Here is a 27,926-nt window from a genome sequence, read left to right on the forward strand (position 1 = left end):
TTGATAGTTTACTTTTTCAGCGCGATGCTGCTGGATGGATCCATCATGAGATTCCTGTGTAGCAGCTACTACTTTAGTGCATTATAGCGCGTGGTTTTAGTCCATCCATTACCGCTAAAGCTGTCTACGATGCCAGATAGATCGGCTGGTTAGCTGGAGCAGAGCTGTTAGCCGTGTTAGCCAGCTAGCACGCAAGCTAATGTGTTTTGCAGTATAACGTTATTTGAGGAAAACCCGCATTGGGCAGCTGTCATCATCATCACCAGCATCATCATCAGTCATCAGTGAATGTGATCGTCATCCCACCCATCCTGCGGTCTAATGGAAGGGTGAAAGATGCTGAGGATTCTCCACATCCTTTCAGTATTAGGTAAGAGAGCTTGGCTGTGTGTGTGGTGGTGGTAGGTTAGCTGAGTTTGCTCTTGAGCTGTTCTGATTACGCAATACCCGTCTATTACATGCAGCGTCGTTTAACATGACACTGGCATCAGTGGCATGCACTCACATGACATGCATATGGAAACAGAACTTTATTTACAGTCTCACAACTCCGGTCCAGGGACTGCTATAAATGTAGCTGTGTTCTGTAACACATTCTGGGACACGACAGGTTCTGAACTGTTGTACATTGTCTCAGACTCTGCTATAGCCTCAGTATCAACACAATAATATAATAATAGCATACAGTCAGTCACTTGCTGTTGTAAGTTAACCAGGACTTTAAATTATTATCTTTATTAAAGAATCTCGTCTTTATACGTGACCACATAGTAACATTGCTATCTCTCTGACCTTCCCACCTATAGGTTTTGTCCTGTGGGATGGAATCAATGCTTCTGGTGGTAAGGAAATGGAAAACTATGTGTATTTAAAAAAGAAGGGGGGAAAAAAACATGTACTATATCCCCAGTCATTTTGGCACTGTCCTGCTTCTGAGCAATGCTCTCTGGTCGGCAGACGGCGTGCGCGTCAGACTGGTGAACGGGGATGACGAATGCTCGGGCAGAGTGGAGGTACTCAGGCACTACCAGTGGGGGACAGTTTGTGACCGTGGATGGAACTTGGTGGATGCTGACGTGGTGTGCCGAGAGATGGGCTGTGGTCTGGCCGAGTTTGCCCTTCAGCAGGCGGCATTCGGCCCGGGCAGCGGGGTGATCTGGCTGTGGCACACACTGTGTTCCGGACATGAGGCCAGTCTGACAAACTGTGCCACCGTCCTCCACAGTGAGCACCACTGCACCCACAGGAACGATGCAGGAGTCAAATGCTCGGGTGAGTGGTCCTGATTGCTCTGATATCCAGAAGAATGATGACCACGATATGGGACTTAATATATTGTATTGTTGATTGATATCATTCCACGCAAATCAAACACGCTCACTAACACAAGGGAGTCGTGGCGACAGGTAGTTTGCTACTCACAAGTTATGCAAATTTGTTGCCAGAATGAGATGTTGTAGAAGCAAACACATTAATAGCAAACAAACACAACACAGAATCAAAATAAATGCAGCCCATGTTCTGTATTTATCAGTATTTACCCTGGATCTGTTTCCAGGTCCTCTCTTATTACCCTCCCTCTCGCTGCTGACACCCAACACCGTGTTCGAACGAGGGGAGGCTGTTCGCTTCAGCTGCTCTGTCCCACAGGGCCGGCACCTGAGTGACTTCCACCTGTACAAGCACAGTGTGTCCACACCACTGGTGACTCAGAGAGTGGACCAGAGCCAAACCAGAGTGGAGCTGACTCTATCTGAAGTGGAGACCTCCCACCAGGGCAGCTACAGTTGTCTGTACAGGATCAAGGGTAGCTTGCCATCCCAGTTGCTCAGCTCTCCTCCGAGCAACTCCATCAACATCACTGTGGGTGAGTCATTTCTGCACTGCACTATGCTAGGGGCGGGAACATTTTGCGTGGCTCAATTATCGTGTGGAGTAAGAATGGGCCAGCTAATCGCAGAATATTGACGTTCAACATTGCTCAAATAATGGTTGGTGCTGCTCAATACTGGACAGATCTGAAACTTCAACGACATTATTTAATTCTATTACACGTGCAACTTCTGTTTTAATTTGATTTATTTCCCAGTGGCTCTGCGTAGTGCCAGAATACCTTGTATATCGTCGTTGTCGGGTGGAAACCTTGTACGTCCAAAACCTTTCGTTTATTGTCACATCACAACTTTTCGTCGGGTATAAAAGAGTATGTGAAATTACTTTGTGCAAGCTTCCCACAAACTGCAGTTACATTTTCTTAACTGAATAACAGACTTAACAAACTCCACTCTCCTGCTTGCAGTGGATCTTCTGACTCCCCAGCATTGGTACAACACATCCACTGATTCCCCGGCTGGCTCTGTCATCAAGGGGCACAGCTTCAACATCACCTGCACCAGCCAGCAACAATACCCTGGAGGCTCCTTCCAGCTCCGCCTCATTCGCTCCAATGGCACTGTTCGCCAGTCCCTGCCCGCCCTCACACCCTCGGTCACATTCACCTTCCCCAGTGCCCAGAGCTCCAATGAGGGCTACTACTACTGCCAGTACCGGGTCCAGTTAGGGGGACGTACTTTCATCTCCAGACAAAGCCAGCCCCTGCCTATATCCATCAGAGGTGAGGTGCTTACAGAGAGCTTACCATAGTTAATGCAGTTGAAATTTACAAAAGAACGGGGCGCCGGGCCGCCCGCTGGCCTACTGGTCCAGGCGCATACCACTTAGGCATTGCCACATAGGCATGGATGCCTGGTGGTGTTGCCGATTCGATTCCCGATCCGGACAACCATAACCGCGTGTCACTCCCCACCCATCTCTCCCCCCTACAGTCTACTGTCCTATATAATAAAGGCACAAAAGCCCAAAAAACTAATCTTGCAAAAAAAGAAATTTACAAAAGTGCAAAATGTAGTTCCTGGTGAAAAAAAGATAATGTCATTAATTAATGGTAAACAACAGTCAATAAGCTATTGACAAATTCTTGTAATTCTGGGCATTCCGTAATTACTACCTCCCAGAGGGTAGATCATCAAATTAATTGTCCACTTAAACCTTACTTGACCGCATTCCCAAGGGCTCTATACTTGGCTCCCTCTGAACATAGCCTATCTACAAGCTCACAACACACTGCAACGCAGCACTATTTTCACTATAAGCACTATCTTCGCAGAATGTTCCCCTAGAATAGGGGTGCTAGGGTTCATGTGGTGAAAGAAACGCCTGTCTCAGATTGTGTTCTATGGGTTACTGGCGTGGCACTTCTGACTGTAAATTAGTGTGGTTCAACACATACACTATTTTTGTAAGATCGGGCGACAAAAACAATAAAGGACAAGATAAAAGGTAAATTATTCATAAAGGATTATTAAATAAGGATAATAGTCATATATTATTATTATTAGACATTTCTAACAATTTGACATACGGTAGACTAAACTACAATCCTCTGGCTTAAAAATGACCTATTACACATGCGTCCGAATCCCGGCACTACCGTCACATAATCAGTGTGTCATCACTTCCAATTTCACTTGTTTAATCTGTATCATGATTGAGTTCTCTATCTTGAATGGATACAATTGGTATCATGACCTGAAAATATATTTTATGTTTTATAAAGAGCTGGGGAGACATGGACACTAGCAATGGGTACTATCAGAATATAGATCTATTTAACACTTATTTTTTCTGTTATACCACCAAAATGTGGAAAGCCTTACCGAAGGTCATAAAGGAGTGTGGATCACTAGCATCCTTTAAAATTGCCCTGAAAAACCACTTACAGGCAGCAGCCGTTCGCAACTGGTAAAAAAAAACTAACCTAGCCCAACCCTACCCTCCCCTGCCCCTTCTTTGTATATACTGTTTGTTTAGACTTACTGTTTTCTTTTTTGTTTTTCTTTACATATCTACTGCATAGTACTGTGTTCTATTTGTCTGTCATTCAATGTTATATGAGATACTTCAATGGTTTCCAGTGGAAATAAGCTTAGTCTTTTCATGGATCTCCTTTTAGTAGACCTTGTACCAGTGAACTGTACCGTCATGAAACTGTACCTTTTTCCTATGCAAACTTCTAATAAAGTCTTCAATCAATCAATCAATCAATCAATCAATATTTTAACCAAAGAAAGTCACTTACCTTTAAGTAAGCAAAAAAAAGGATTAACTATTTGTCTAAAATACACTTTTTCTCTCCTTACCTGTTTGTTCTTTCATATTAATGTCTGTGTTCAATGTTAATCAATGGATGCAAACTGTCTTCTCCATCAATAATGGTGGTAGTGATGGACAGCAGTGTAATGTCTGTGGCTTTCCTCTCCTCAGACCCAGACCCAGTGTTGAGTCCCATGGTGGTGAGCTGGTTGGTGTCTGCTCTGATATTTGTGCTAGCTCTTATCGTCATCATCATCATAGCCATAGTGCTGTGCAAGAAGGAGAAGAAGCCTTCTGAACTGGAGAGGGAGACCAGAACCTGTAAGTGTCACTGTTAATCATTTGTTGTTGTGTCATGGTTTCCATTTGAAAATATGTAGTTTTTTAGTATACATTTATATGATATATAGATTAGGCTTCATCTATACAAAACAAGTTAAATTTTAGCTCTCTTTTCCTTCAGTATTGACTGAATTTGAGCTTTGGTTTATTCCACAGGTGTGGAGAACACTTACGTTGCCTTATCCATTAATAAGATTTGATGGGTACATGCAGACCACACTGGAGTCACCTAAAGGTATGGCATGTATTCATAGTAGCACATGGTATCCATGCATGTTCCACTGGTGTTCTATTTGAGTATTCAATATTGTGCTGCAGAAGTAGCTCATTGCAATGTAGACTTGTGTTCATTTCAGCTTAAGAACCAAGCTGCCAGCGAGGATGACCCTCTGAAGACGGCGGTCACTGTCAGCCCTTCTTGGATTGTTTAGGAGGGAGACATAACCATGTTCCAAAGAACCAAACAGCTTTGTCTGTAAATTCCCACCATACTTTTTGGAAATGGCAACAGCACAAGTTGGAACAAGACCTTTTTAGGGACAGTCCAGATAAGGCACAACTCTTTGCTGACCTCTAACCAAGACGTGAACACTAATCCTTTGCCTCTTCATACTACTGTACGTTTCAGTACTGGGAAAGACTGGATACTATGATTATTGTTAGTATTATTTTAAGATAATTACTCTACCTAGAGGCTACACAAGACTTGGGTTGGAGTCACCATTGGACATGCTAGACTTCAGATTCACTCAGGCTTGGCTACTACTAGAACCCCAGATGTAGGGACTAAATATACGATTGGTACAAAAAGCTTGACTGTGAAACTGTGAAACATGTTACTCAGGTCTCTGTGTATAGACTCTGTATACAGTTACTTTTTAAAATGATTACCAGGTAACACTGTAATGGCAGGCGCCACTAGCTTATTATGTCCTTGCTTCCATTGATAAATGATCCTTAAAGGATTAGGTGTTTTGTACTTTTTAGTAGCCCTTCCATGCATTTTTGTGGTCATTGGCAATATGTTCTTAAGAAATGTAAGTGTAACAGAGATCTTTCCATTACCAACTGCTGGTTAGCTTTGGAAAATGGCATGTTCGTTGTAATTGATGTTTTTCTTTTACATTTTGGTACAATTAGTTTCGATTTTAGTTTCAATTTAGGCCTACCGATGAATAGCTTTTGTAGATAACATAGCAAGTGGTTTACATGAATTGGCTGCCCATCCTGTGAATGAAACAAACTTTTATTCTCAAGTTCATATACAGTACCAAGTGATCGATGTGATTTTACTTACAAACCACGCCCTGATGAAACATAACAGAGGGTGAGTACATGATCAATATAACTTACACAAGAAATGTAATAAAACATTGAAATTGCTCTTATTACTCTTCTGTATTAAGAACATTTCTCCTGGCAGTTGAATTCACCTAATGTATATAGTATTTCTTGCATGAAGGTTTTTTGGTGCAGGATTGTGAATGGTGGTTGTGTGGTAATTGCAACACGTGATACTGACCTAGTATTACTTGCGGTGACAGGGTATACTTTGGGGGGTACCTAGTTTTACTTGTGGTGACAGGGTATAAAAACACTGTCTTTCTACAAGGACTGTAAAGATGTCAGGTCTGCTACTGCTCTCATTGACATTATGGTGTGGCTGATTTGCTGCTTGTGTGGAGTACCAAATAAATGCTGATGCTTGGGTTTTTGAAAGTCTTTGTATTTGCCTCATCACTAAACATTCCTAAAAGTGTTAGAGTGGCCGCCTGGGAAACATAAGGTCCACAGTTGTGTTATCGCTCAGTCCTGATACTTTGGATGGGTTAAATGCAGAGGACACTTTTCATGTGCACTTATACAGTGACAAATACCCCAAAGGAGTGGGGACCGTTTTTCTTTTTTTTCCCCCATTTTAATCAGCCAACAGTATGTAAGTAATAGTTCAATGTATTTATTTTTTTATATATTTGTAATCATTCCAACAAAACATTGTGGACGAATAACTGTAAGATAAGTAATTACAAAGAGTGATCTGGACAAAAAGTTAAAATTACCCGAAACTGGGCTCTAACACAGCATACAAACAAGCGTACAGCAAAACAAACATAGGTCCTATCTGCTGTTGACAATAATGTCAACCTCCCCAAATAACAAATCTAAGGCACTTTTACTACAGTTGGTAGTGTTGCAACTGGCCAAAGATAATACTGTTCTATTCAAGGTATCCTTCTAGACTGAAATGTTTGCTGAAAAGTAAAACATTTGAAAAACAAGAATTTACAGTATCAAACAATAATACAATTTTAACACCATTTAGGAATCTCCAATCTCGAATTATGTTCCCGCCACCAGGATCTTGAACTGTTGAAAAGTGAACATGCCCAATTTTGTCATGGTAACAACGATAAATATTCTGAAGTAGACACAATTTACAGGGTCATTAACCCAGTTTAAGAATTGTCTGGAAAATAATCATTTGGTGTCTAGGAGACCCACTTTTCAGAGTTTTGTCTTGATGGCATCACCTGTTTAAATCTCAAATATATCGATTTTTTTTAAGATTTATTTCTGGCATTTCTATGCTTTTCCCAAACAGGAAATTGGAAAATGTAGAGGCAAGAAAAAGAGAGATGTGAGACATGCAAGAGACAATATGGGATTGCAACCTGCATCCTCATGCTCACGAGGAGCATACTGTAGTTCCCTGGTTCCCAAACAGTGGTCAGGACCCATTTGTGGGTCGCGGACACATCCCTACATTTTGTGTTTCCAATCATTTGTTTTTTAAATTCAAAATATTTTCAAAAAACATTCCCAAAAATCGTCAGTAATTTCATGAAAGAATCAAATCTAAGAATTCCATAAATTAGAGCACAAATGTTTAAGAAGTTGTGAAAATAGATGATCTACAAGCTCACAACGTGGCGTGAAGCAACGCGTTGTGAGCTTGTAGATCTCCTGTTTTCACTAGTTTGGGTCCCGGGCAAACGTCTAATCTCTTTTGGGTCACAAGCTACATTTTTGGGAACCAATGATGCAGGTAACTCACTGAGCCACCAGGCAACAGTTCTGCTATATGAACACCATATTCATCGAAGTCAACATCTGTCATTGCATCGCTGCTGTATACTACAACACAGAGGCAATTACACATGTATTATTAAACAGAAGTGCTACAAAAATAAACAGCACTCGTTAATCTTAAATATAAACGGACATGTCACATATAAAGTTATACAACAGCAAAAACACCCAACACTCAAAAAATAAAAATCAATCGATTCTTTTAAAAGGTTCACTATACGATGACTCCATGTTGGAGAAGACGAAGTAGAGAAAAGCCGCCACTGCCAGGAAGACCACAAACTGCACCCACCGAGGGATCAGACGGGAGGACTCTGCCGTGTCCTTGGTAGCATGATCATCCACACTAAATTTCATTACTGGTGTTGAACAGGAGAGGTGTCTGTATGTGGATGGTGGTGTATCATAGAGGTGGGGCCTAAAAACAGGAGGTAGAAACATTATACATTAAGTTATTCCAAGGTTTTAGTTGATCAAACATTTTTTCTTGTTTTACCCCAGATAATAATAATAATAATGTCCTACTTCATCATACAAGAGTGTTGCACAAAAGTAGTGAAAATAGGCGATCTACTATTTTAAAATAATAAAAAAAAAGGAACGGTTTTGGACATAAAAGGTTTCCAGCCAATAGCAGTGATACATTTAACACAACATGAGTTATTTTTTAACATTACAAGTGGGACTACGACTCCAGGACCAAACCGATATTATTTCACAGGGGTTAAAGCCCAAAAGAATCCCAAGACTGACATTTATTTTCAGACCATGTCCCAATATGTGATTTTTTAAACATGGCGTGTGCAGCACACACCAATATTTGGGGTGTTTCCCTGAAGTTCTGAACTGCCTTCACTGAAATCAGTCACCAGGACTGAGAACTTTAACCCCTGCTTTCATATGCGCTATCTTGTCTTATCATATTCCTGTTTGGAAATGTTCTAATTATAGGGAAGCAAAGCAAATGTATTATATATGGGACTGTATCGTGTTGCATATTGTGTGAATCTCATTGAGGACTGCCTTAATTGTTAAACTTACTCATCGACAAAATCCCTTCCGCTGTATTCAGGCCGTGGCCTGGAATAGGATCTCCTGTTTGGAAGAGAAATATATAATATATAAATAATAAGATTTTCTTTTTATACCCCTGATTAATTTAGTGAGGAAAATGTGATTGCACCAATCATCATGACATGATAAAAGGATTACTTACTCATCCTCAAACTCCCTCTCAGTGTATTCCGGTCTTGACCTCATGTAGGGCCTGAGTAGATTAATGTGATTTATTTATTTTAAAATATTTGACAAATTAAAATATCTATAATAAAAGTGTGAACCACTCAATCGGGAGAACTCACCGGTTTTCCAAACCGTCATTTTTAACCTGCAAAATTGGCAACATTGATAATGAATATTGAACTATGACATCATTAGTGATATTAATACTACATTTATTACATGGATGGATACTTACCGGTAACCTATATGTGACATAGGTGACTTCCTCTTCTGAAATAAGGGCATGAAAATGAGGTCAAACGTGAAATCAAATGTTCATGTTCTATATGATTGCATATTGTTCTACTGGTCATGTACTCACCTTCTTCTCTGTAGTATGTTTTGTCAGGGCTTGGTTTGGCTTTTTTCTCTTTGGTCATGGCTTCTCTCAGCTTATTTTCATACAGACCTCTGGTACTGCCTATAAGGAACACAATGCATTGGTTCTCAAAGACAAAGTGGAGTCCTTGAGGGAGTTCCAGGGGGTCCCCAGCTAAATGATAGTTAGGAACCAAATGGACCCTTATTACGGGTATATGACTCAGAGAGTGTACAAATGGAACCAAACGGACCCGTCCATACGGTCTATTTGTACACTCTGAGTTAAAATAACATTGATTTTACAATATAAATTGGGGTCTCAGAGATATATATACCAAAAATGGGGGCCCGTAGCATGTCAAACTGGGGGGACCTTGACATTAAAATGTTTGGGAATCATTGACATAATGTGTAATAATAATGTAGTAACTAGACTTGGTTCTCAAAAGTGGGGTCCGGGTGGGAACAAACATATAATACAGATTAGGGACTCCTTGACATGAAACTGTTTGAGAACCACTGTTGTAGCCTACTTAGCAAGTTGGCCTGATGTTAACGTTAATGTAAAAAAAATGAGCGCTAAGTTCAAGAACAAGACTTTTCAAAATGGACCAACTCACCGACCACAGGACCGTGTTTTATGCCATAATCGTCCAGCATGTAGCGTATTTCTTCATCAGACTTGCTGCTCAACGACGACATGGTTAAGATTTGTGTTTGTCTTTGGAGCAATGAAACAAGACAACTGTCAACTACCGTGCGTTGGGTTCACTTCAAATCGTCGTTAGCCGCTTCGTAAAAACAACAACGTTAACACCGCCCACCAGAACAGATCTGTGGCGCTCGTTTCGTAGAACACCGTTGTTGTGGTTGTGAGAAGAGATCAGGATTAAACCAAACGCTCCCTACGTCTGGTTTATATACATTTCCGCTTCCGCTTTGATGGACCGACTGATTTTGCATAGATGGGGAGCAGCGTCACCTGCTGGCAACGAGGCAGAAGTGTTCAATTTAATTTCTTACTCGGCAACAGTGGTTCTCAAACTTTTTCATGTCAAGGACAAATTGACACTTATTAGCCCACGGACCCCCCATTTGAATACATATGCCAGGAAGAGAAGATCTTTACGGCTCTAGCGGTAATTCCCAACTGTTTTAATTTCAGACCCCCCAGTTTGTTAGGCTATAGACCTTTTTACAGTCTATCTATGCTACAGATCCTCATTTAATGGCATTTCTATCTCTGAGACCACAATTTATATTGTAAAATCAATGTTAATTTAACTCTGAGAGTGTACAAATGTTCACTCTCAGAGTTCAGTTACATAACCATTTGGTTCCTAACTATATAATTTAGGGTGACCATATTCTGAATCCCCAAAAAGAGGACACTCTACCCGGCATATCACACGCACGCACGCACGCACGCACGCACGCATATATATTAGCCCAAAATAATCATATTTAAACAAGAGACCCCTCCACCGAGCACAAACAGTTGAGGCATTACATTTTGTATAACATGGTTCTATTGAGAAAATAGCAGATCTACATGCTTGGTAGATGGGCTATTTTCACAATTTCTGCCTCTAATATTTGTTTAATTTGCCATTTTAGAGGTACTAAAAGATACAAAAAGACCCTAAATTATCACTTTAGAAATGTGCATATACCTCATACTGTTGAGTGAGAAAACAATGTTGCACATTAAGTTAATCATCTGGGGACCCACAGGTTGAGAACCACTGCCCTATACCACTAATATTATTAGTTATGTATTTATTTTTGAGGGGGTTCCAAATTGACCCTTTACAGATCCACTGATTTAAAGTGCTCTTGACTCCTGTATGAACGTTCAGCTTTGTATTACAAAGAAACTAAATAAAATATCTCTATTGGTTTCTTCAAACCACCGTATCTTCAGCTTTACAAGGTTGTACAACATATTCTGTCAATTTAGTTAGCAGAAGAGCTCTCACCTCGCACAGACTGTCTTGTACTGCAGTGTCTAAATACCTTTAGTTGTGATGGAATGGACAGAGAAGTGCCAGCTTTTAATGCAGAGTGAACGCTCTGCTTCTCATTTGGTCACCAAGACGAAAACACTGGCACTTAACCGGCATTAATTGCGTTTGCAGTGCTATCGTTCGGCTCAATCGGCTCTGCGCAGCGTGAGCTGCCGAGCTCTGCTCTGAGTCTGATCTGAACAGCGACGCATCTGAACGAGACTGAGGGAGGGAGGGATTGCAGCGGAGACAGAGTAGTATGAATATTACACGTTCCGGGATTTGGGGTGGAAATCCGTCTTTCACAGTGTGTTTACAAACGAGCCACTGAACGTGCATTGTAAATGCCCATGATTTAACGCTGATATGCGCGAAACCCCGGACATTTGAAGGAATTTATAAAACCCCCCCGGACAGGCCGGACAGCCCCCTAAAAGAGGACATGTCCGGGCAAAAGAGGACGTATGGTCACCCTAATATAATTTAGCTGGGGACCCCCTGGAACTCCCTCAAGGACCCCTGGCCCTGGGGTCCCCGGACCCCACTTTGAGAACCAATGCTCTGCAAGACTGCAACACATTAGAACTGTTGTTATTCTAATGCTACATTACACAAAAAAGACAGAACAATAAAAGAAAATCAAAGTATGACCTTTATTAAGAAAAATACTTACAGTTTTTGGACAGCGCATACAGTAGATTGTGGACATTTAATTTACAAATCCCTGTAGCATTTTCCCCCATTACATTTAACCATACATTAAAATGTATTAAAAAACGGATGGTTTATATGCTTGAAGCATAAACACAAGCCTTTAAGGAAGACAAGTTAGCCAAGCCAGTCCAGTTGGTTGTTGGCCCACCAGAACATCAGTAGTCCCATCAGTACCACCAAGCCCATCTTCAGTATCAACTTGAGTATGCCAAGACACTGCAGTACAAATGACAGAGAAGTTGAAGACATTGGTAGGCATCTGTCATTTGGTCAGTGAAAAAGAGAGTTTGCAAAACAATGATTTGCATGTAGCATCCGCCAATGACAACACACCTTGGTTATCGTGCTGTTGAGATTTTGCAAATTTTCCGGTAAGGGGTTTTGTGGGGAATAAGGGGCATTGTTCTTTGTCAATGCTTCAGACTCCATCAGCTGCTGAAAGAAGCAAAACAGTTAGGTAGGTGTGTTGTGTGTGTGTGTGTGTGTGTGTGTGTGTGTGTGTGTGTGTGTGTGTGTGTGTGTGTGTGTGTGTGTGTGTGTGTGTGTGCGCGCGTGCGTGCGTGCGTGCGTGCATGCTTGCCTCCACATCTGTGTGTAACTATGCATCAATATTCACATTCCCATGCCGTGTCCTTACCATATCTGTTTCTCCAGAGCTCAGGTCTTCCTCCTCATCTGTGCAACTATCAGGTGACTCCTTACCACTGCTGAGGAGTTGAAAACACATTTGACGGTATGTATTGCAATTCTTCTTTAATTAATAAAGGATATGGCTTCCTACATACAGTACTTACCTGTCTGAGTCATAGTGAATGACCTGAGACAATGGCTCAGAGCAAAACTGAACTTTGATTTTCCGCCCTATAAAACCATAAACAATGACCGTAAAAATACACTCTGCAGCATTTAATACATTTATGTAAAAGCATAGTTGGAAAAAAGAAATAGGAAAATATTAGTAAAAATCTCTTATGAATTATCCCATGAAAATGATTGTGCTTCTCTACTACACTCACTCCACTTTACCTGTGGAATTCACCTCTTCACTGTCATTGTAGAAATTGTAGAAAGCCTTAATTCTATCCTGCTCCTGCTGCCAGCTCCTCTCTTCTCCATACTCATCATCTGTAAACTCTCCTGGCCCTGTGATTCTCAAGGCCTCATATTCACCATTGAAAAAAAAGCCATCGTCCACAGACCTTTGGTTGGGAGAGTGCATGGTTGAGTGAGTGTCATCCATGAGCTCCTCGTGTGAAGAAATCACAGGTGACCATGGGGACATTTCTTCTTGGTCTGCATCCCCTCTGTTTCTAAGCAGTTCAAAGTCCTCAAGGGTCGACGTGACCGTATCCAAAGAAATGTCCAAACCTGCTGCATCTGTGGCAGCGAGTTCCCCAGAGATGGCCACCCTGACGAGCGCTGCTGTGCTTTCACCCTGAAATTGAACATCATCCTTTGGCTGATTATATTCAGTGTTCTCCCCGTAACCTTTCATCACTTGGACATCATCATCACTGGAACTGTAGCTGTCACTCTCAGACAGAAGTTGATGCCCCATGATACTGTTATCTTCACTGTTCTTTTGATGCTGAGAACCACAGGCGAAAGTTTCACCTGACATCAGAGACGTTGTTTTTATTGTTTGATTTGGCCCCGTCTGCTCTTCAGTATAGGTGTTATACTTTGTTTTTAGGCATTTAGGTGCAGTTATCCCATCTCCAGTGTCATTCTCTGTTGAAGCTTTGTCACCTAATACACGTTTGACACCCTCTATTCCTCCCACATTGTCTATTTCTCCAGCCGACAAACCTAGAGCCATGGTTCTGGCCAAATCAGCATTTACCCCTGTCCATCCAGCATCCAGATCCTGGTCTTTCCTTTCAGCACTTTGAACCGATGTAATGTCTGTCAAAGACTGTTCCAAGTAGCTGCTCTCTTTTTTGCTCAATCCACTCTCAGAATGTATGTGCAATCTGCTTTCTTCGCTATACCCTCCATATTCCATATATTCACACGAGAAGTCAGAGGGGTAATCTGCAAAGGTCTCGCCTGCCTCTTGGTGGTCATCCCCTGAGAAATCCTTCATTTTGTCTACCGTAAGATCTTCATTGTCATCGCCAGTCATGAGATCCTGAAGGGTTCCGGTTGATATTTCAAGAGGACGCTGGGTGTGTAAATTCACTTCTTTCCCTTCATCGTTTGTGATTTCTTTGCCCTGACTCTCTGAATTACTCCCATCTTGTGGTTTCTCTTCTACTTCTGGTCGCTCTCCCTCTTCAGTCCTGTCACCTCTTTTTTTCAGCCCACTGCCCCGCATGGGGACTTTCCCAATATAGAACTGACCCTCATCGCTGTCACTCTCACCTTGCTTCTCATTTCTAACTTGAGGGTTTGCAGTACTGTCAGGGGCTGGAGGTTGTCCCTCAGTGAGAGTCCCGTCCCGGTTATTGTCATCGAGGGATCCTTTGCTACAGTGGACAGCCACAGACCAACCCTTCAGTTTGTTTTTCAGTCCAGTATCCTCTTCCTCGTTATCTTTGCTGGACTCAGAATATCCTTGTTCAAAGTCTTCATCTGAGCTGTAATATTGCTCTTCTGGTGTGTTATTCGTGTGCATGATACAGACTCCTGTGCCTGTAGAAACCTCTTCATCCATTTTGGAGGCAGCTGCCTCTTCATCATTTTCATCCATGTTTGTATTAGACAAAGTTCTGGTTTGGTCGGTTGCTTCCTTATGCTGAACCTCTTCTTCCTCTGTTATGTTTGTCTCAGCCCCCTCAAACCTTTCATTTACGTGTAAATGTAAAGTCTCAAAGTCCAACTCTCCATCAGAGAATGATGGAAGAGATGCATCTGTAAACAGTTAAAAAAGAAGAAGAAGAAGAAAATAAATGGATTACTTTTGTAAAATGAGCAACTGAGTGTCTTTGAAAACAGACAATATGTTTTCCTTACCTGAAAATGCATCACCAAGAAGATCTGCAAAGCTTTGCTCCATTTTTTAAATTGTCAAATTAATGAATAAAGCAATAATACTTTGGAGGAGTTAGCTCAAATAAACACTTCTTCGTAGTCGCTTAAACTGACAGAAAGGAAGAGACTGCAACATCTGTTGTCTTATCTATAGTGGCTTCCTGTCTAAAAGAAGATGCACAAAACGCACATCAATGATCACGTGGATGGAAATGCAAAATGTTTAAAAAAATATAAAAAATACAAGCAATCAATTTTTGATTGATAAAGCAATTATGATTAGGTTTATAATTATGTCCTAAACATCTCGAAAAGTTACACTGTAAATGTTATTTTTTTTTACTTTTTTCTTTTGCACTGTGGAAACATAACTCTGAGAACATTATGAAACTATGTCATCTTTGATGTGGTTTTAGATTCAGATGCACAAAACAAAAACTCCAGCAGTCATATACCCATTTCCTTCATGCTGAAACAACTGATGTTTATTAGCCTCTTGAGATGACAGAGATGACTAGAGTTGTGTAATAGTCAGCAATCATGATTATGAAAGAACATTATTCAGATGTTTATCATAAAACACTTAACAATCCAGTTAAAAGCCAATTAAAATAAAATGTCTGGTGTGTTGATAGCTGACTGCCTTGACGGGTCTACAGCTCATGGCGGAGGAGGTAACGATGGTTGGGTTTCAGGTCAACTTCTACAGGGAAGTGATCGCTTACCTCCAGAGCCTAAAATCCAGTTAAAGGAAAAAAAAAAAACAGTTTTCATGTTCAAGAGAAAAAGAGTTAACTTAAGTTAATGATCATCTTTATTTATAGAGCACTTATCAAAACAAAGTTAGTCAGTGCTTTACACGAAAAGAAAAAGCTAATTAAAGAACTGAAGAAAAAACACAACATGTGCGAAAAGTGCATTGTGAAATTAAAATAAAAACAGTGCAGAAAATGACATTTGCTCTGTAAACAGAGCATATTATGAGCACGTTTACCTCCTCTTCAGTTAAATGGAAGTTCTCTTTAAAGTTGAAGGGTTGAGCTGAACCTGGGACTATACTGGAGATGATTTCATGTCCATGGACAACAATCCTGTTAAGGGATGATAAGGAAGCATGTTTTAAATGCATAGCAACCAGTGGTGGAAAAAGTACTCTAAAGTATCAATACTGCAATATAGAAATACTCTGTTACAATAATAGTCCGGAATTGAAAATGTACTTGAGTAAAAGTACAAACGTATTGGTATCAAAATATACTTAAAGTACCAACACTCATTATGCAGAATGTCCCATTACACGTATTCAAATGCATAAATTCACTTGAAAATAGCAGATGCGAGAGCTTGTAGATCGGATATCTTCAAATAGCTGAAATGTATAGGGCTGAAGTAGTTAATGTATGTTTTGTAATAATCAAAATCTACAAAGTAACTAACTAAAGTTTTCAAATAATTTTAGTGGAGTAAAAGTACAATATTTGTAAAAGTATTGGAAATTGGAAAAACTCAAGTAAAGTACAAATACCTCAAAGTACAGTACTTGATTAAATATACTTTACACCACTAATAGCACGCTGTGATACTCTTAATACAGTATGTCATTGTGCATCTTGTGAATACAACAAGGAACAGAACATTTAATCATTCTGCTAAAATGGCACACATGACTGACCTATCATAAGCACATTGTGTTTTCTGACGAACAGTAGTATCCTGCTCATCTCCAATCAGCCAGCGGAACTTGGGGTCACTCCTCAAGCGGACAGCTCTCCATCCCTTGATGGTGACATAGCCGCAACCAGCATTGAGGTCCCCTAATATGACCACGTTCTAGGTAAGGGAAAGATGGAAGTCGAAGAACTAACCTTTACTCATGTGTTACACCACATTGAATCCAAAACCATATAAAGTTATAAGCTGTGCTGATATGAGGGTATAGATCCAAAATGATCCAACGAAAAGTTGTGAATCGACTCACGTCTGTTTTCCACTTCTTGTAGATTCCTTTGAAGACAGTGTAGAGTTCATCCATCTCTTTCATGGCTGTTTTGGGACTGGTATGCTGACCAATTAGTACAAAATCCTTGACCACTGTAAAAGAGGGACATGTGTAACACATCATGAACAATCTGCAACCCTTTCCCAAAACACCATGGATATTTTATGAATGTCTTCTTTCTTACAAGTCGTTGGAGAATGAAAACGAACGATGAAAGGCTCTCTGGAGAAAACGTCTGTTTCGTTGGTCCCCTCCCCCTCTAGTTTAGGGTACTGATAATGCTCTCTGACCTTCAACACATTGTCTCTGGTGACAAGAAGACATGTGGGTGAGGAGATGAATGATGTCACGTACAGCTAATATTTAGTGTTCATTAGCCTCACTTGATGTATTTACCTGTAAATATAGACATATTGCTCCTTGTAGGTTTTCCTCCCAAGCCTCTCGCTTTCCACATAGGAATAGGAGTTGGATTTGTCAAACCTGGTGATATGTAGGTCATTTAATTATAGCTGATGATGGAAGTCTACTATCTATATTGTGACAGAGATATTCAACTGTTACCTGTTGAGGTCCTTCACCAGTGTTGGTATGGCTTCTCCTTTGGAGTCTCGGACCTCCTGAATCAGACACAAGTCACACCGAGCGAGGATCTTGGACAAGAGAAGCAAATTACTTACTGAGTGTGAATGTCATGTTAGATGGTCCAATTAAGTTGAATTAAAAGCAAACAAACAAAAACAAGTACCTTTAGTAGAATCCCCATAACCTTCTGATTGTGAACTTTTGCTTCTCCAAAACTCTGAACATTGAAAGCACAGATTTTCAGGGAATGTGCCGTGTTGCACAGACACAGCCCCACTAAACACAGCAGGAGAACTGGAGGCCTCATCTTGCAGCAGGTAATCACACTATAAAGGAGAAGTTTGTAAAAATGACCATTTTTCATCTTTTTCATCACCGCCTGTACTTCCATTTCTGTTTAACATCAAAAAAATATATTTACAATATTTAGTTCACCTTCACTTTACAAGACTCTTACCTTCGTTGTTGGATTTCCAGGTAAACTGTCCTCAGACCAGAGAAGATCCATCTCTTGAACAAATTGTGGTCTATTTGGGGAACATACAGGTAAACCTGGGTGAAAGACAGTGGGCAGGGTCAGGGATCAGTGTGGTGAATATGCAGTGTCAGTATTCATTGAGAATGGAGCTTTGTCTAGAATAGTTAAAACCACAGAATTCAATGAACAATGGGATCCGTCCCGTTCAGAAGGTTCAGTCAGTGAGAGCTTGAGGGATTGTTCTCCAAGTGTATCTGTGATCAAACAACAGAAGGGCCGGTATGACATGTCTATGTCAATTATTTATGGACTTTTGTATGGAATTCACCCATTCTTGTCAGTTCACCATACAGAACCAGGGAGGATTCTACCATAGTGTTAATCATCAGCATGGATGGTAACAAAGTACATTTACTATATGTAGGCCTACTATTTGTATTTTTGAATTTTCAGTTTCCACTGCAAGACAAATACTTACTTCGCTACAGTTCTAGGAAGGAGAAAAGTACATTATGATTAAATTAACCACTTAAGCCCCATTTCAAATATAGGGAAAATGGCTGATCTACAAGCTCAAAATGTATTGCGAGCTTATAGACCTGCTATTTTCTATTCTCTCTTTTTTCTTTTTTTAAGCAAGTACTCCAGTACTTAACTCACTTGCTGAGTAATATGCGACTAGGAGTATCTATACTTGAACCCAAGCTCTGGAATTGAGTACTTTGTCCACTACTGTTATTTATTCATTTGTGTGCATCAAAGGTGGAATTTACCCTCGATATGAAGCAGCAATACGAACCAGCTTTGCAGTCATGGAATGCAAAGTTGCATGGACTGCAATGTGCTGTGATCTTGTGTGATAACATTTGACGTAACCTTTTATTTAACCAGTGCACTGCTAAGGCACCTTTTATCACTAACACAGGAATTCCTTTGTCTGCTTCTCAAATAGCAGAGGTCAAGCCAAGTGACTTCACCAGCCAGTTAAGAATTCAATTAATAACTTCTATTGATGTTATTATTCTTCTCTTAATTGTTCTATTTATGTATGTATGTTTATTAAAAAACAACATTTTGATTGACCAATATTTTGAGTTTTCTCTTTTGTTTACATCTTGTTTTACCATTATTTATCCAGAATAAATTCACTGGGCAATAATGCTTTGTTTCTTCAATGCCCTGCTTCACATGCAAATGGCTAACCCTGGCCAGTACAATCAGAGTTGGCCACTGAGCTGCAGTGGAGCAGCACTAGCCTGGCTTAGCCCAACTCTATACTAATGCAGCTAAATAAATGCCCACCTTGTTTTAACATGGTTGGATTGTGTCTGGCTGAGCTAGGCTAGAGCAGCACAGGGTTTGGTGCCTTGCTCCAGGGACAGGTGAGCTCATTCACTTCCCCGCCCAGATCTTTCCTGCCCGACCGGGGATCAAAGCACAAACTATAAGCATACTCCTCCTCCTTAAGCCTAAAGTTACACTTTATTGTTATACTATGATTGCCATTAAATTAGGGGGAGTGGTGGTTGTGAGCCTTCCTCCGCGTAAATTCCTCATTTACACAGAGGAAGGCCCACAGGCCAAAACACCCGTTGTTTGATCTGCTGCTAGGCGTGAACCCTTTAATAAGGAAGAATCTTATCTAAGTGAGTGCTGGTTTCCTTTTTCAAAAAGTTAATTGTTGCAAGAAACATGCACCCGAGACACATATATGAAGAACACGATTGTGTTGCAGAGTGACATTATATTTTTGCTTGTAGGTCTGCTGTTTTTGGTGAGTGACGTCTGCATGGTAGTGGTACTAAGTCAGTGATAACATTTCAACCACTCCCCCTAATTCAATGGCAATCATAAGTGCCATATCAATATATTGTTAGGATGGCATTATTGGATGTATCCATTTGTATTTTAACTTGTATGCACAGTACAGAAGTAGAGCTGTCAAGACTTAATCAATGTCACTTTCTCTGTTTTATTACATTACACAAGTTACATTTCTAAACAAATTCCAGTCCCAGTTTTCTAAAACGTAAACATACAAATAAATACATTTGTCTTACTTTTTACATCAGCAACAAATGACCATTGAATGAGAAAAACAACATCCCTGAGCACAAATCTTATATTGGTCTAAAACATCCTGAGACTTGAGAAAAGTCAATTTCCATGAGATAGTTATCAACGCGTGTCTGTATGTCTGTGTACACATCTTCAACTTGATCCCTGAAAGGAGGATGCCACAGCCACAACATGGCAACAGCTATGCCCAGAAGCAGAACCAGGAACATGCATAGCCATCTCCAGGAGCCACATAGTCCCTACATGGTAAAATGGGGGGAAAAAACAATGTTATACACAGTAAAATCTACAGTGTTAACTGTATTTGAAACTCTGTGTGTGTACAAATGTAACCAAATGGTTACATGTTTTATATTTAAACATTGTAATGTACACAAGCAGTATCACAGTCCTCGTTCATTAACCACTTAGCTGACCAGAGTCCTGCAGGGGTAATTATTAGGCATCCTTTTTTCCCCGTTCTACACCAAATTAAAATCACAGAAAATAGCTGATCTAGAAGCTCACGCATCACAATACCTTGCGTTGTAAGTTTGTACATCAGCTATTTTCACTAAATGTTTGCCCCAGAATAGGAATGCTAGGGTTCAAGGGGTTATACCCGATACTTAGTTGCTCAGAGTACTAGGCCCCCTACTGTTTTGGCTCTACATTAAATATCTTCGCAGAAAATAGCCGTTCTCACAACGTGATGCGTTGTGAGCTTGTAGATTGGCTATGTTTACCTAATGTTCGTCCCCAGAATAGGGACGGTATAGGATTCATGTTGTGGTTTATGCTGCAGCATAGAGTTTATGACTGTGAATGTGTGCAAAGTGCAAAACACACCTTGTCGAAGTGGAACAGAAAAACATGTAATCAGTAGTCATAGTGGTAGACAATGTATGAGAATAGACAATTTTTCAGTATGTGTAAGGAGATCTCTCTCTCTCTCTCTCTCTCTCTCTCTCTCTGTCTCTCTCTCTCTCACACACACAGTGGCGTCAGTTCAGAAAAAGCTAAGGTATGGCAACATGACTGGTGTCATGTTGCCATACCTTAGCAACAGGCATGATATATTTATTTTAAGAAGAAGTACATATAATATATAATTCTATATACCTTAAATATAATTATAATACGCTGTCAAAGTGACAAACTGTGAAATCGGTGGACACTGACTGTGACAAACTGTGGAATCGTGTCAGCCGGGCTGATAAAGAGACTGAGTATTGTTACCAATTTTCTGCTGCTAGTTTATTATTACGATCACTATGTGATTTTTATCTTTTTATTTATCTTTTTATTCTACTTTGTTTTTTGCACTGTATGCACCTTGTGGGATTGGGCTCAAATTTCGTTGTTCACTGAACTTGTTCTGTGTAATAATGACAAATAAAAATCTATTCTATTCTATTCTTCTACCATTTTGTTAAATTTTGCATTTGTAGTTATTTTACTGTAATTTACCAACATAATGACCCACACAGATAGATAAAGAGACATTCATGGATTCATATTCAGAACTAACTTTTGTCTTCCCCCCTGGACCCAGGGTATGGCAGCTGCATACCCCTGCCATACCCAATTGACGCCCCTGCACACACACACACACACACACACACCCTGCTACTGCTGCTGCTGCTGCTGCTGCGGTGGTGGCTGAGGAGACGAAGCTCCTCTCTGCACTGCGTCAGCCGGGCCTGGGTGGACTGACACTCCTGTTCCATGGCCTCCAACTCTGTCTGCAGCTCTGCACACTTCACGCACACACACGCACACGCACAAACACACTGCATTAGTCGCTGCACTATAATTACGATTGCCGACATTATTTTGGAACTACTTGAATGTACAATATATACATGTACGAAAACATAATCTGTATGGTATTAGACATTGCTGTCCGTAAGGAAACATAATCTGTATGGTATTGGACATTGTATGTCATTAGCAGTTGGATTTGGGGGTTGAGTGACATCCTCCTCCCGAGTCTGACCTCTTTCTCCTTCTGCTGGAGTCTGTCTTGGGTATGCCTGAGCTGTTCCTCCACCTGAGAGGCCTCTGTCAGCCCAAGCTGTTCCTCCATTGAATCCTGGCTCTCGGTGCTGCAGTCTAGGAGAAGGGTGGGGGACAGTTACAGTCTATATTTTGTATACAGTATCTATTTGTACTTCTTTTTTGTTTGATTTATTTTAATATCAAGCACGTTTTATTTACCTTATCAAATCTGTTTTAATACTATGATGATTAAATAGCAAAAACTACTACATCATATTTAGTGTGAAGTGAGCGTGCTATTTACTTGCGCCAGCAGAGCGCACAAGTACTGCGTTCAGCTGCGTATGTAATGTACAGTATGTAGGTGTGTATGTGTGTTTAAGCCCGTAGCCCAATCAGGGACCAGCATTTCCTGCAATGTCATCATTAACAGCCAATGAGGGACCAGTATTCCTGGTGATGCCAGTGGTGATGTCAGTGGTGAGCGCACCTCATGGCGTGCTCTGCTGGTGCACAAGTAGGCCATACGTGGCCTACTTGTGCACAAGGGGCAAGTTGTCACCTCAACAGAGTGCAGTTCTATAGTTATGAGTTAATTTCATTAAGCGTCCCGTGAAGCTTGGCCGATGTGACCCTGGGCACCCGGACAGATGTGGGACAAACGGACAAAGCCAGATGTAGGAGTGGATATTAAAGACATCTGAGAGATCAGCCCCAGAACATCTGTTATCTGTTTCTTAGAAGGTCAAGTTGCTATTAAGGTCATCAAAGAGATCATTGATGAGTTGACCGACAGTAGGAGGAACTCTGACCTCTAAGGCTCTCCGTCTCCTCTCTCAGAGTGCGGTTGTCGTCCTCTAGCAGGGACAAGTTGTACCGTAGCTCCTCGTTCTCTTGCTGCAGGGACCCCACCTCATCTCGCAGTCCTGCCTCTTGCCCCCTGGACAACTGTGCAGGACATGTGTGCACTTTAATAACTCGCCTTAGAATGTACCCTTTTGACAGAGTCATATGCTGTTGTATTACTGTACCTCCAGTTGGCCGTGCAGCTGTCCAGTGCTGACCTCTTGACTCTTCTTCAAATGAGTAGAGCTCTGTTTCAACTCCTCATACAGGCTCTGCCACCTCACTGACTCAGCCTTGGCTGCCTGCAGCGCCTCCTGGTGGACACATAGGACAGTACGCAAACCCCAATGAGTCACTTGGGTCACTATCGAGTTCACTTTGTTGATTCATTGATCAGCATACATTGATGTGAAAGTGACAGAGTCCTGACCTGGAGAATGTCAGCATGGGTGAGGGCCTCCGACTTCTCTTGCATTGCCTTTTGCAAGGCAGATAAAGCCTTCTCTTCATATACCAGCTTCTGCTTCTCCATCTGCAGCGTAAGCTTCTTCATTCCATCCTTGGGAAACGTCTCCTGGAGGAGAAGAACCGAACAACATCTTGTTAACCACAACACAGAGGAGTATGGTTGGTTGTTTTGAGCTGAGGTCCGGTTGTGGTTGTAGCAAAGAAGCAAAGTAAATGCAAATGTATACCTCATCATATGACCGTGTCGCTTGCCAAATATAACAGCTTTTCACCCAGGGAACAAAAAGTTTGGAGTTTGAAGAAGAGGTAATTACGTTGTTGTTGTTTTTTGCAAGCAACACAGTCATACAAAAAGGTTTCAATGATGCTGTGAGGCAGGTGTGGAGACGCTGCTTCTAGAATCTAATTAAAAAGCTCTCACTTGTTCCTGTGACAACAACACTGTTACCCCAAAGAAACATAAATATAGTCTAAAAAGGAGCTGAGCCTCACATTCTGACGGCCCAGTAGCTGTACATTGCGGCTATTCTTGCTTTACTTTACCTGTAGACAGACTTGCAGCTGTGCTTCCAGAGCCTTGATCTTGCTTCTCAGCAGGTCCTCATTGCAGCGGGCCTGTGTGGGTTAGAAAGGAAATGACTGTCACACTGAAAAACCTGCAGAGGAAAACGTAACGCTTGATAAACCACAATCTGCAAGTGCCTCCACTCTCTGCACCCACTTGGGCGCCAAGGAAACTTGCAGCATCAGTAACTCTGACGACAGGCCATGTTTAATGTAACACTATACTCTTCCAAACAGTAAATGGCTGGATAGCTTACAGTAATATACGTTGGCTATTGGTTACATACCTGGACAGGAATCAGTTTTCACAGATGAGAAAGCATTCATTGAATTTAATTTACTCTTGGATCAACACGCAATGTAATTTCCTGCAAAAAGTACCTTTTCCACATTTCCACATTCCACCAGCACGTTCAGAATAATGGACACAAAAGAGAAGCTATCGAGGACAGTGGGACTTGTGAAGTAGCATACTGTAACACCTATAACATCTGCCACTGTCAGCTTCCTGTGTGTTCGTGTGTGAGAGTGAGAGAGCTTGCACTCTTCCAGCATAGAGAGGGGCAGGAAGCTCTAAACCACATGCTTCAGTTGTCTTCTTAACGCTCAAGTAGACATACAACTACAGTACTTAACTACTTAACAAGACACTATTGTTTTGTGCAGCACAGTCAAAATACAATCTTATTAATACAGTGATGCTATTTATGAGGAAAACCAGCAAGAGTAATGGATACAGGAAGAGAGTCTTACTGTCCATATGTTGTTAGAGGAGTTCAAGAAGATGGAAGCTCTGTCCTTGAGGACAGCTAGCTTCTTCTTTAGGGCCTCTTCCCTCCATAAAGCCTCCTGATAGAAACAGGAAAAGACATAAGAACAGATTAAGATGCAAGAAAGCTAATTTTAAGTCACATGAATTCAAGATTTCAGTAAATATGTTATATCAATCAGTGATGGAACACATGCGCATGGAATTATTTTATAAATAAATCCATTCCTTCAACAAAAGGAGCAGACATTTGACTACAGTATTATATAGGCAAATGGTGCAAGCCTTACCATAGGTTCACCAATAAGAAAGCAGCAGAAACAAGAATACATTTGAAATAAGTGGCTTACCTGCAAGTAATCAGTTAGTTGTAGAACATCCTGTTATGGGAGAGATGACGGACAAGTTTAAGAGGCACACAACTCATATATTCTTATGGTTCAAAACCTGAAGAAGCTCTATAAGGATGGAAAAGCCCAATGGGATGACAGTGGCTCAGGGTGTAGAGTGACAGTTTGGGAAACCGAATGTTCAGTGTTCGATTCCCTGCTCCCCCTGATAGGGCCAGGGGGAGCCATCTGCCTATCTGCTCCCGATTAACAGGTTGGTATCTTGCATGGTTTCCTCCAATGTGAATTTGAAGCACATTGTAAAGTGCTTTGGATAATGGTGCAATAAAAATGTGTAATTTATCAAAAGTGAGCTGTGGGCCTTCCTTTCCATAAACTGATTGATTTTGTTTGGCTCAGAACCAAGTGTGTTAAATTGATGCCAAAAGAAATGAATGTCAAGTTATGCTATTTGATTATACAAGCCAAGCCATGCTGTCATTCTGGATGTTAAAATGCTCAGCTTCATCAATGTGAATCATGTCAAGTACATATAATTCAATGATATTACTTAAGTGGCAACTCACCGCTTCCTTGACAGTGATAAAGCCAGACCTGTAAAAGAGAAATACAATTCTTTGTAGCTTTTTGTAAAGATGTGGAGCAATGAACACACAATCAGATATCTAATGACTAAGGGTTAGGGGGGTTGATTGAAGTCAAACTCACTCTGTCTGTGCACTGGAATCTTGCCTTGTCTTTTTCTTTAGAGTAATTTTAGTTTGGAGCGAGAATTGTTGAGTGTGAAGAATGTTTTCAGTTTGCATTGATGTTCTGATGCTTGTCTTTTGGGCTTCATGTGAGAAAAATAAATGTTAGTATCTATTAAATATCATTATTCTGATAAAGAGATATGGTGGAGAGCAATGGCAACTGTTGAGACTTTTACCATTAATGATGTTCTGTCTTTTTTCAGGTCCTTTTACCCTTTGCTGGGTTGGTTTCTTTATTGACGATATGGCAATAATTGGAGCTGTTTCTGGTTTTCTTGTTAAGCTTTTATCTTGTCTTACTGGTGTTACTGGCTCTGACCACAACAAGGCCTGATGAATGAAAGACAGAAAGAGGAAATGGTCAACACAATAGTAACAATAGCTTCACTTACAGAGATATATGAGTGGAATTAATTAAATGCCTATTTTATGTGCAGCATTACGTTGTAAAATGACTAAAATCACTAGTGATTTTATAATATTCTGTGAATAAAAAATTGCGCCCTTGAGATTCTATTTAGCCTTTTAGTATTTTCAGATGTTAGTATAGTTAAACATTAAGGCTGTAAAAGTGTAATTTATTTTACTGTCTTCCAACATGGCGGCATGTTCTACAAACCAAACATCTTCCCAACTAGTCTGTGACAATCCTAGGCCTCAAAATACCACACTCAAAGAATATGGTATTTTAAATAGTCAGGTTCTTACCCATGTACTGTTGCTTGGGTCGTTGTACACTTTTCCATCGCTTTGCGTCAGCTTCACCACTAATGGCCGTCCATTAGAGCTGGGGGTCGATTGAATATTCGAATGGAATGTTTTTGACTGAGTCTCTGGACTGTGAGGTTTCATTGAAAATTTCTTTGCAGAGGATTTTGTCTTTGGAGTACGGTAGTGTGCCTTCATACCCTGAGGGTCTGGGCTCACCGATCTCCTCTTTTGAAACTCCAGTTGTCTCTTATATTGGAGCTCACTCTTGATCAGATTTCTGTCAAACCCTCTTGTAGGGCTCCGACATGAGGTCACATTATTGCGTCCTCGAAGGTATTCATGTTTCTCAGCTCTTTTTGCGATTGTTTCATCAAAGTCTTTCACAAGAGAGGACCTTACCATGCTGACATCCTGTGTGTCCATAGTAGCTCTCCCCCGCACTAGTGCCTCCAACCTACAATGGTAATATTTCAGAAAAGGTATTACCATTATTTATATGGACTGAATATACATTATGCACACAAATTAGTCAGAAACACATAATCTACTTGCTGTAAATTACAGTCATAGGTATAGTTTAAATATAAAATGTATTATGCCATGCAGTATGATTAGCAGACTCAGCATACATGCATGGAACATGTTGTATATACTTGTTAAGAATCATATTTAATAGTGAACATATTAAGATTCTAGAAACAATTTATGAAATATTCCTTAATATTTTAGCTGTATAAATGTGTATTTTCAAAGCATAGAAGTGTTAATGATCAGCTTCTATTACCCGCAGGCTCCAGAGCACATGAGTATAGGCAAGTAACAGGTACAGTATGTAGAAAATATCTGCGATGTTCAAATCTGAGTATCGCTCAAGCAATGTGGCTCTGTTATATTAATAATGGTTTAGTAGAAATAGGAACTCCCATTGACATTTAAACAATCTAGAAATACCAATACACAGATCAAAGTAGCCTACAGTGCAATCAAGAAAACCTTCACAAATACACAACAGGCCTGCTCTAATACTTGCTGTAGAGGGAAAGAGCATAAGATAAGATCCCAAGAACAATGCAATGTAATTGAGGAGACGTTAAGTAACTTCACTTACCTGCTAAGCCATTTCATTCATTGGGGGAAAGGCTCTAACAACTGTTTTAAAAAATAAATACACAACATCAACAAAATCCTCTGCAAAAATAGTGTGCGGTAACAGCTTCTCTGTTTCTCATATAACTGTTTCTGTCAAGCATTTCAGGAAGTGAAGGGAACGTCATATGTTCCTCTATCTCAGCGGCCATGTGTCTTACACTGATGCCATACACGGGTGGGCCCCAAGATTACAGACAAACCCTGCCAATTCCATCTCAATTTGGGACAAGAAAGTGCCACTTGGGATAGTGTTCAAAGTCTCATTTAAGTTAGAACCATTTGTTTCGCATTAAAACTGGCTCAAGTAAAGCATAGTT

At 40.6% G+C, this 27,926-nt stretch overlaps 4 protein-coding genes across 4 annotated transcripts; 1 reads left to right on the plus strand and 3 right to left on the minus strand.

Moving 5' to 3' along the window:
- On the plus strand, positions 1-6,296 carry LOC308290591 (uncharacterized protein). Its single transcript, XM_080732495.1, has 8 exons — positions 1-370; positions 807-842; positions 958-1,272; positions 1,559-1,867; positions 2,300-2,614; positions 4,324-4,473; positions 4,651-4,729; positions 4,851-6,296. Exons 1-7 carry the CDS (start codon positions 337-339, stop codon positions 4,692-4,694), a joined length of 1,203 nt encoding a protein of 400 aa, XP_080588621.1. The 5' UTR covers positions 1-336; the 3' UTR covers positions 4,695-4,729; positions 4,851-6,296.
- A 139-nt stretch (positions 6,297-6,435) lies between these two features.
- Positions 6,436-10,001, minus strand: LOC308291690 (uncharacterized protein). The gene is made up of 7 exons (XM_080733799.1): positions 9,807-10,001; positions 9,188-9,286; positions 9,062-9,096; positions 8,946-8,971; positions 8,801-8,851; positions 8,626-8,679; positions 6,436-8,002 (listed from the first exon to the last, which is right to left on the minus strand). Exons 1-7 carry the CDS (start codon positions 9,886-9,888, stop codon positions 7,774-7,776), a joined length of 576 nt encoding a protein of 191 aa, XP_080589925.1. The 5' UTR covers positions 9,889-10,001; the 3' UTR covers positions 6,436-7,773.
- A 5,531-nt stretch (positions 10,002-15,532) lies between these two features.
- dnase1l1l (deoxyribonuclease I-like 1-like) lies at positions 15,533-17,770 on the minus strand (the record flags this gene model as incomplete). Its single annotated transcript, XM_080733360.1, has 8 exons — positions 15,533-15,613; positions 15,874-15,970; positions 16,552-16,709; positions 16,858-16,970; positions 17,063-17,184; positions 17,275-17,361; positions 17,443-17,531; positions 17,627-17,770. 8 exons carry the CDS (start codon positions 17,768-17,770, stop codon positions 15,533-15,535), a joined length of 891 nt encoding a protein of 296 aa, XP_080589486.1.
- A 2,245-nt stretch (positions 17,771-20,015) lies between these two features.
- Positions 20,016-27,667, minus strand: traf3ip3 (TRAF3 interacting protein 3). The gene is made up of 14 exons (XM_080732498.1): positions 27,569-27,667; positions 26,458-26,914; positions 25,926-26,079; positions 25,706-25,829; positions 25,564-25,591; positions 24,998-25,027; positions 24,632-24,727; positions 23,858-23,929; positions 23,277-23,420; positions 23,032-23,160; positions 22,813-22,948; positions 21,999-22,114; positions 21,625-21,759; positions 20,016-20,259 (listed from the first exon to the last, which is right to left on the minus strand). The coding sequence occupies exons 1-14, from the start codon at positions 27,583-27,585 to the stop codon at positions 20,062-20,064; spliced, it is 1,836 nt and encodes a 611-aa protein (XP_080588624.1). The 5' UTR covers positions 27,586-27,667; the 3' UTR covers positions 20,016-20,061.
- Between the last annotated feature and the right edge of the window lie 259 nt (positions 27,668-27,926).

Source organism: Nannobrachium achirus (genome assembly GCF_963921795.1).
Source record: "Nannobrachium achirus genome assembly, chromosome: 9".
Classification (NCBI taxonomy): domain Eukaryota; kingdom Metazoa; phylum Chordata; class Actinopteri; order Myctophiformes; family Myctophidae; genus Nannobrachium; species Nannobrachium achirus.

Coding starts and splice junctions, on each gene's coding strand:
- traf3ip3 (XM_080732498.1), bottom strand. Junction 26,080..26,457: donor ACCCAAGCAACAGTACATGG/GTAAGAACCTGA, acceptor TTCATTCATCAG/GCCTTGTTGTGGTCAGAGCC. Junction 23,930..24,631: donor CCTCTAACAACATATGGACA/GTAAGACTCTCT, acceptor TAACCCACACAG/GCCCGCTGCAATGAGGACCT.
- LOC308290591 (XM_080732495.1), top strand. CDS start 337: ATGCTGAGGATTCTCCACATCCTTTCAGTATTAG. Junction 1,868..2,299: donor CTCCATCAACATCACTGTGG/GTGAGTCATTTC, acceptor TCCTGCTTGCAG/TGGATCTTCTGACTCCCCAG. Junction 2,615..4,323: donor CCTGCCTATATCCATCAGAG/GTGAGGTGCTTA, acceptor TCCTCTCCTCAG/ACCCAGACCCAGTGTTGAGT.
- LOC308291690 (XM_080733799.1), bottom strand. CDS start 9,888: ATGTCGTCGTTGAGCAGCAAGTCTGATGAAGAAATACGCTACATGCTG. Junction 8,972..9,061: donor ATGTCACATATAGGTTACCG/GTAAGTATCCAT, acceptor CCAATTTTGCAG/GTTAAAAATGACGGTTTGGA. Junction 8,680..8,800: donor GAGAGGGAGTTTGAGGATGA/GTAAGTAATCCT, acceptor TCTTCCAAACAG/GAGATCCTATTCCAGGCCAC.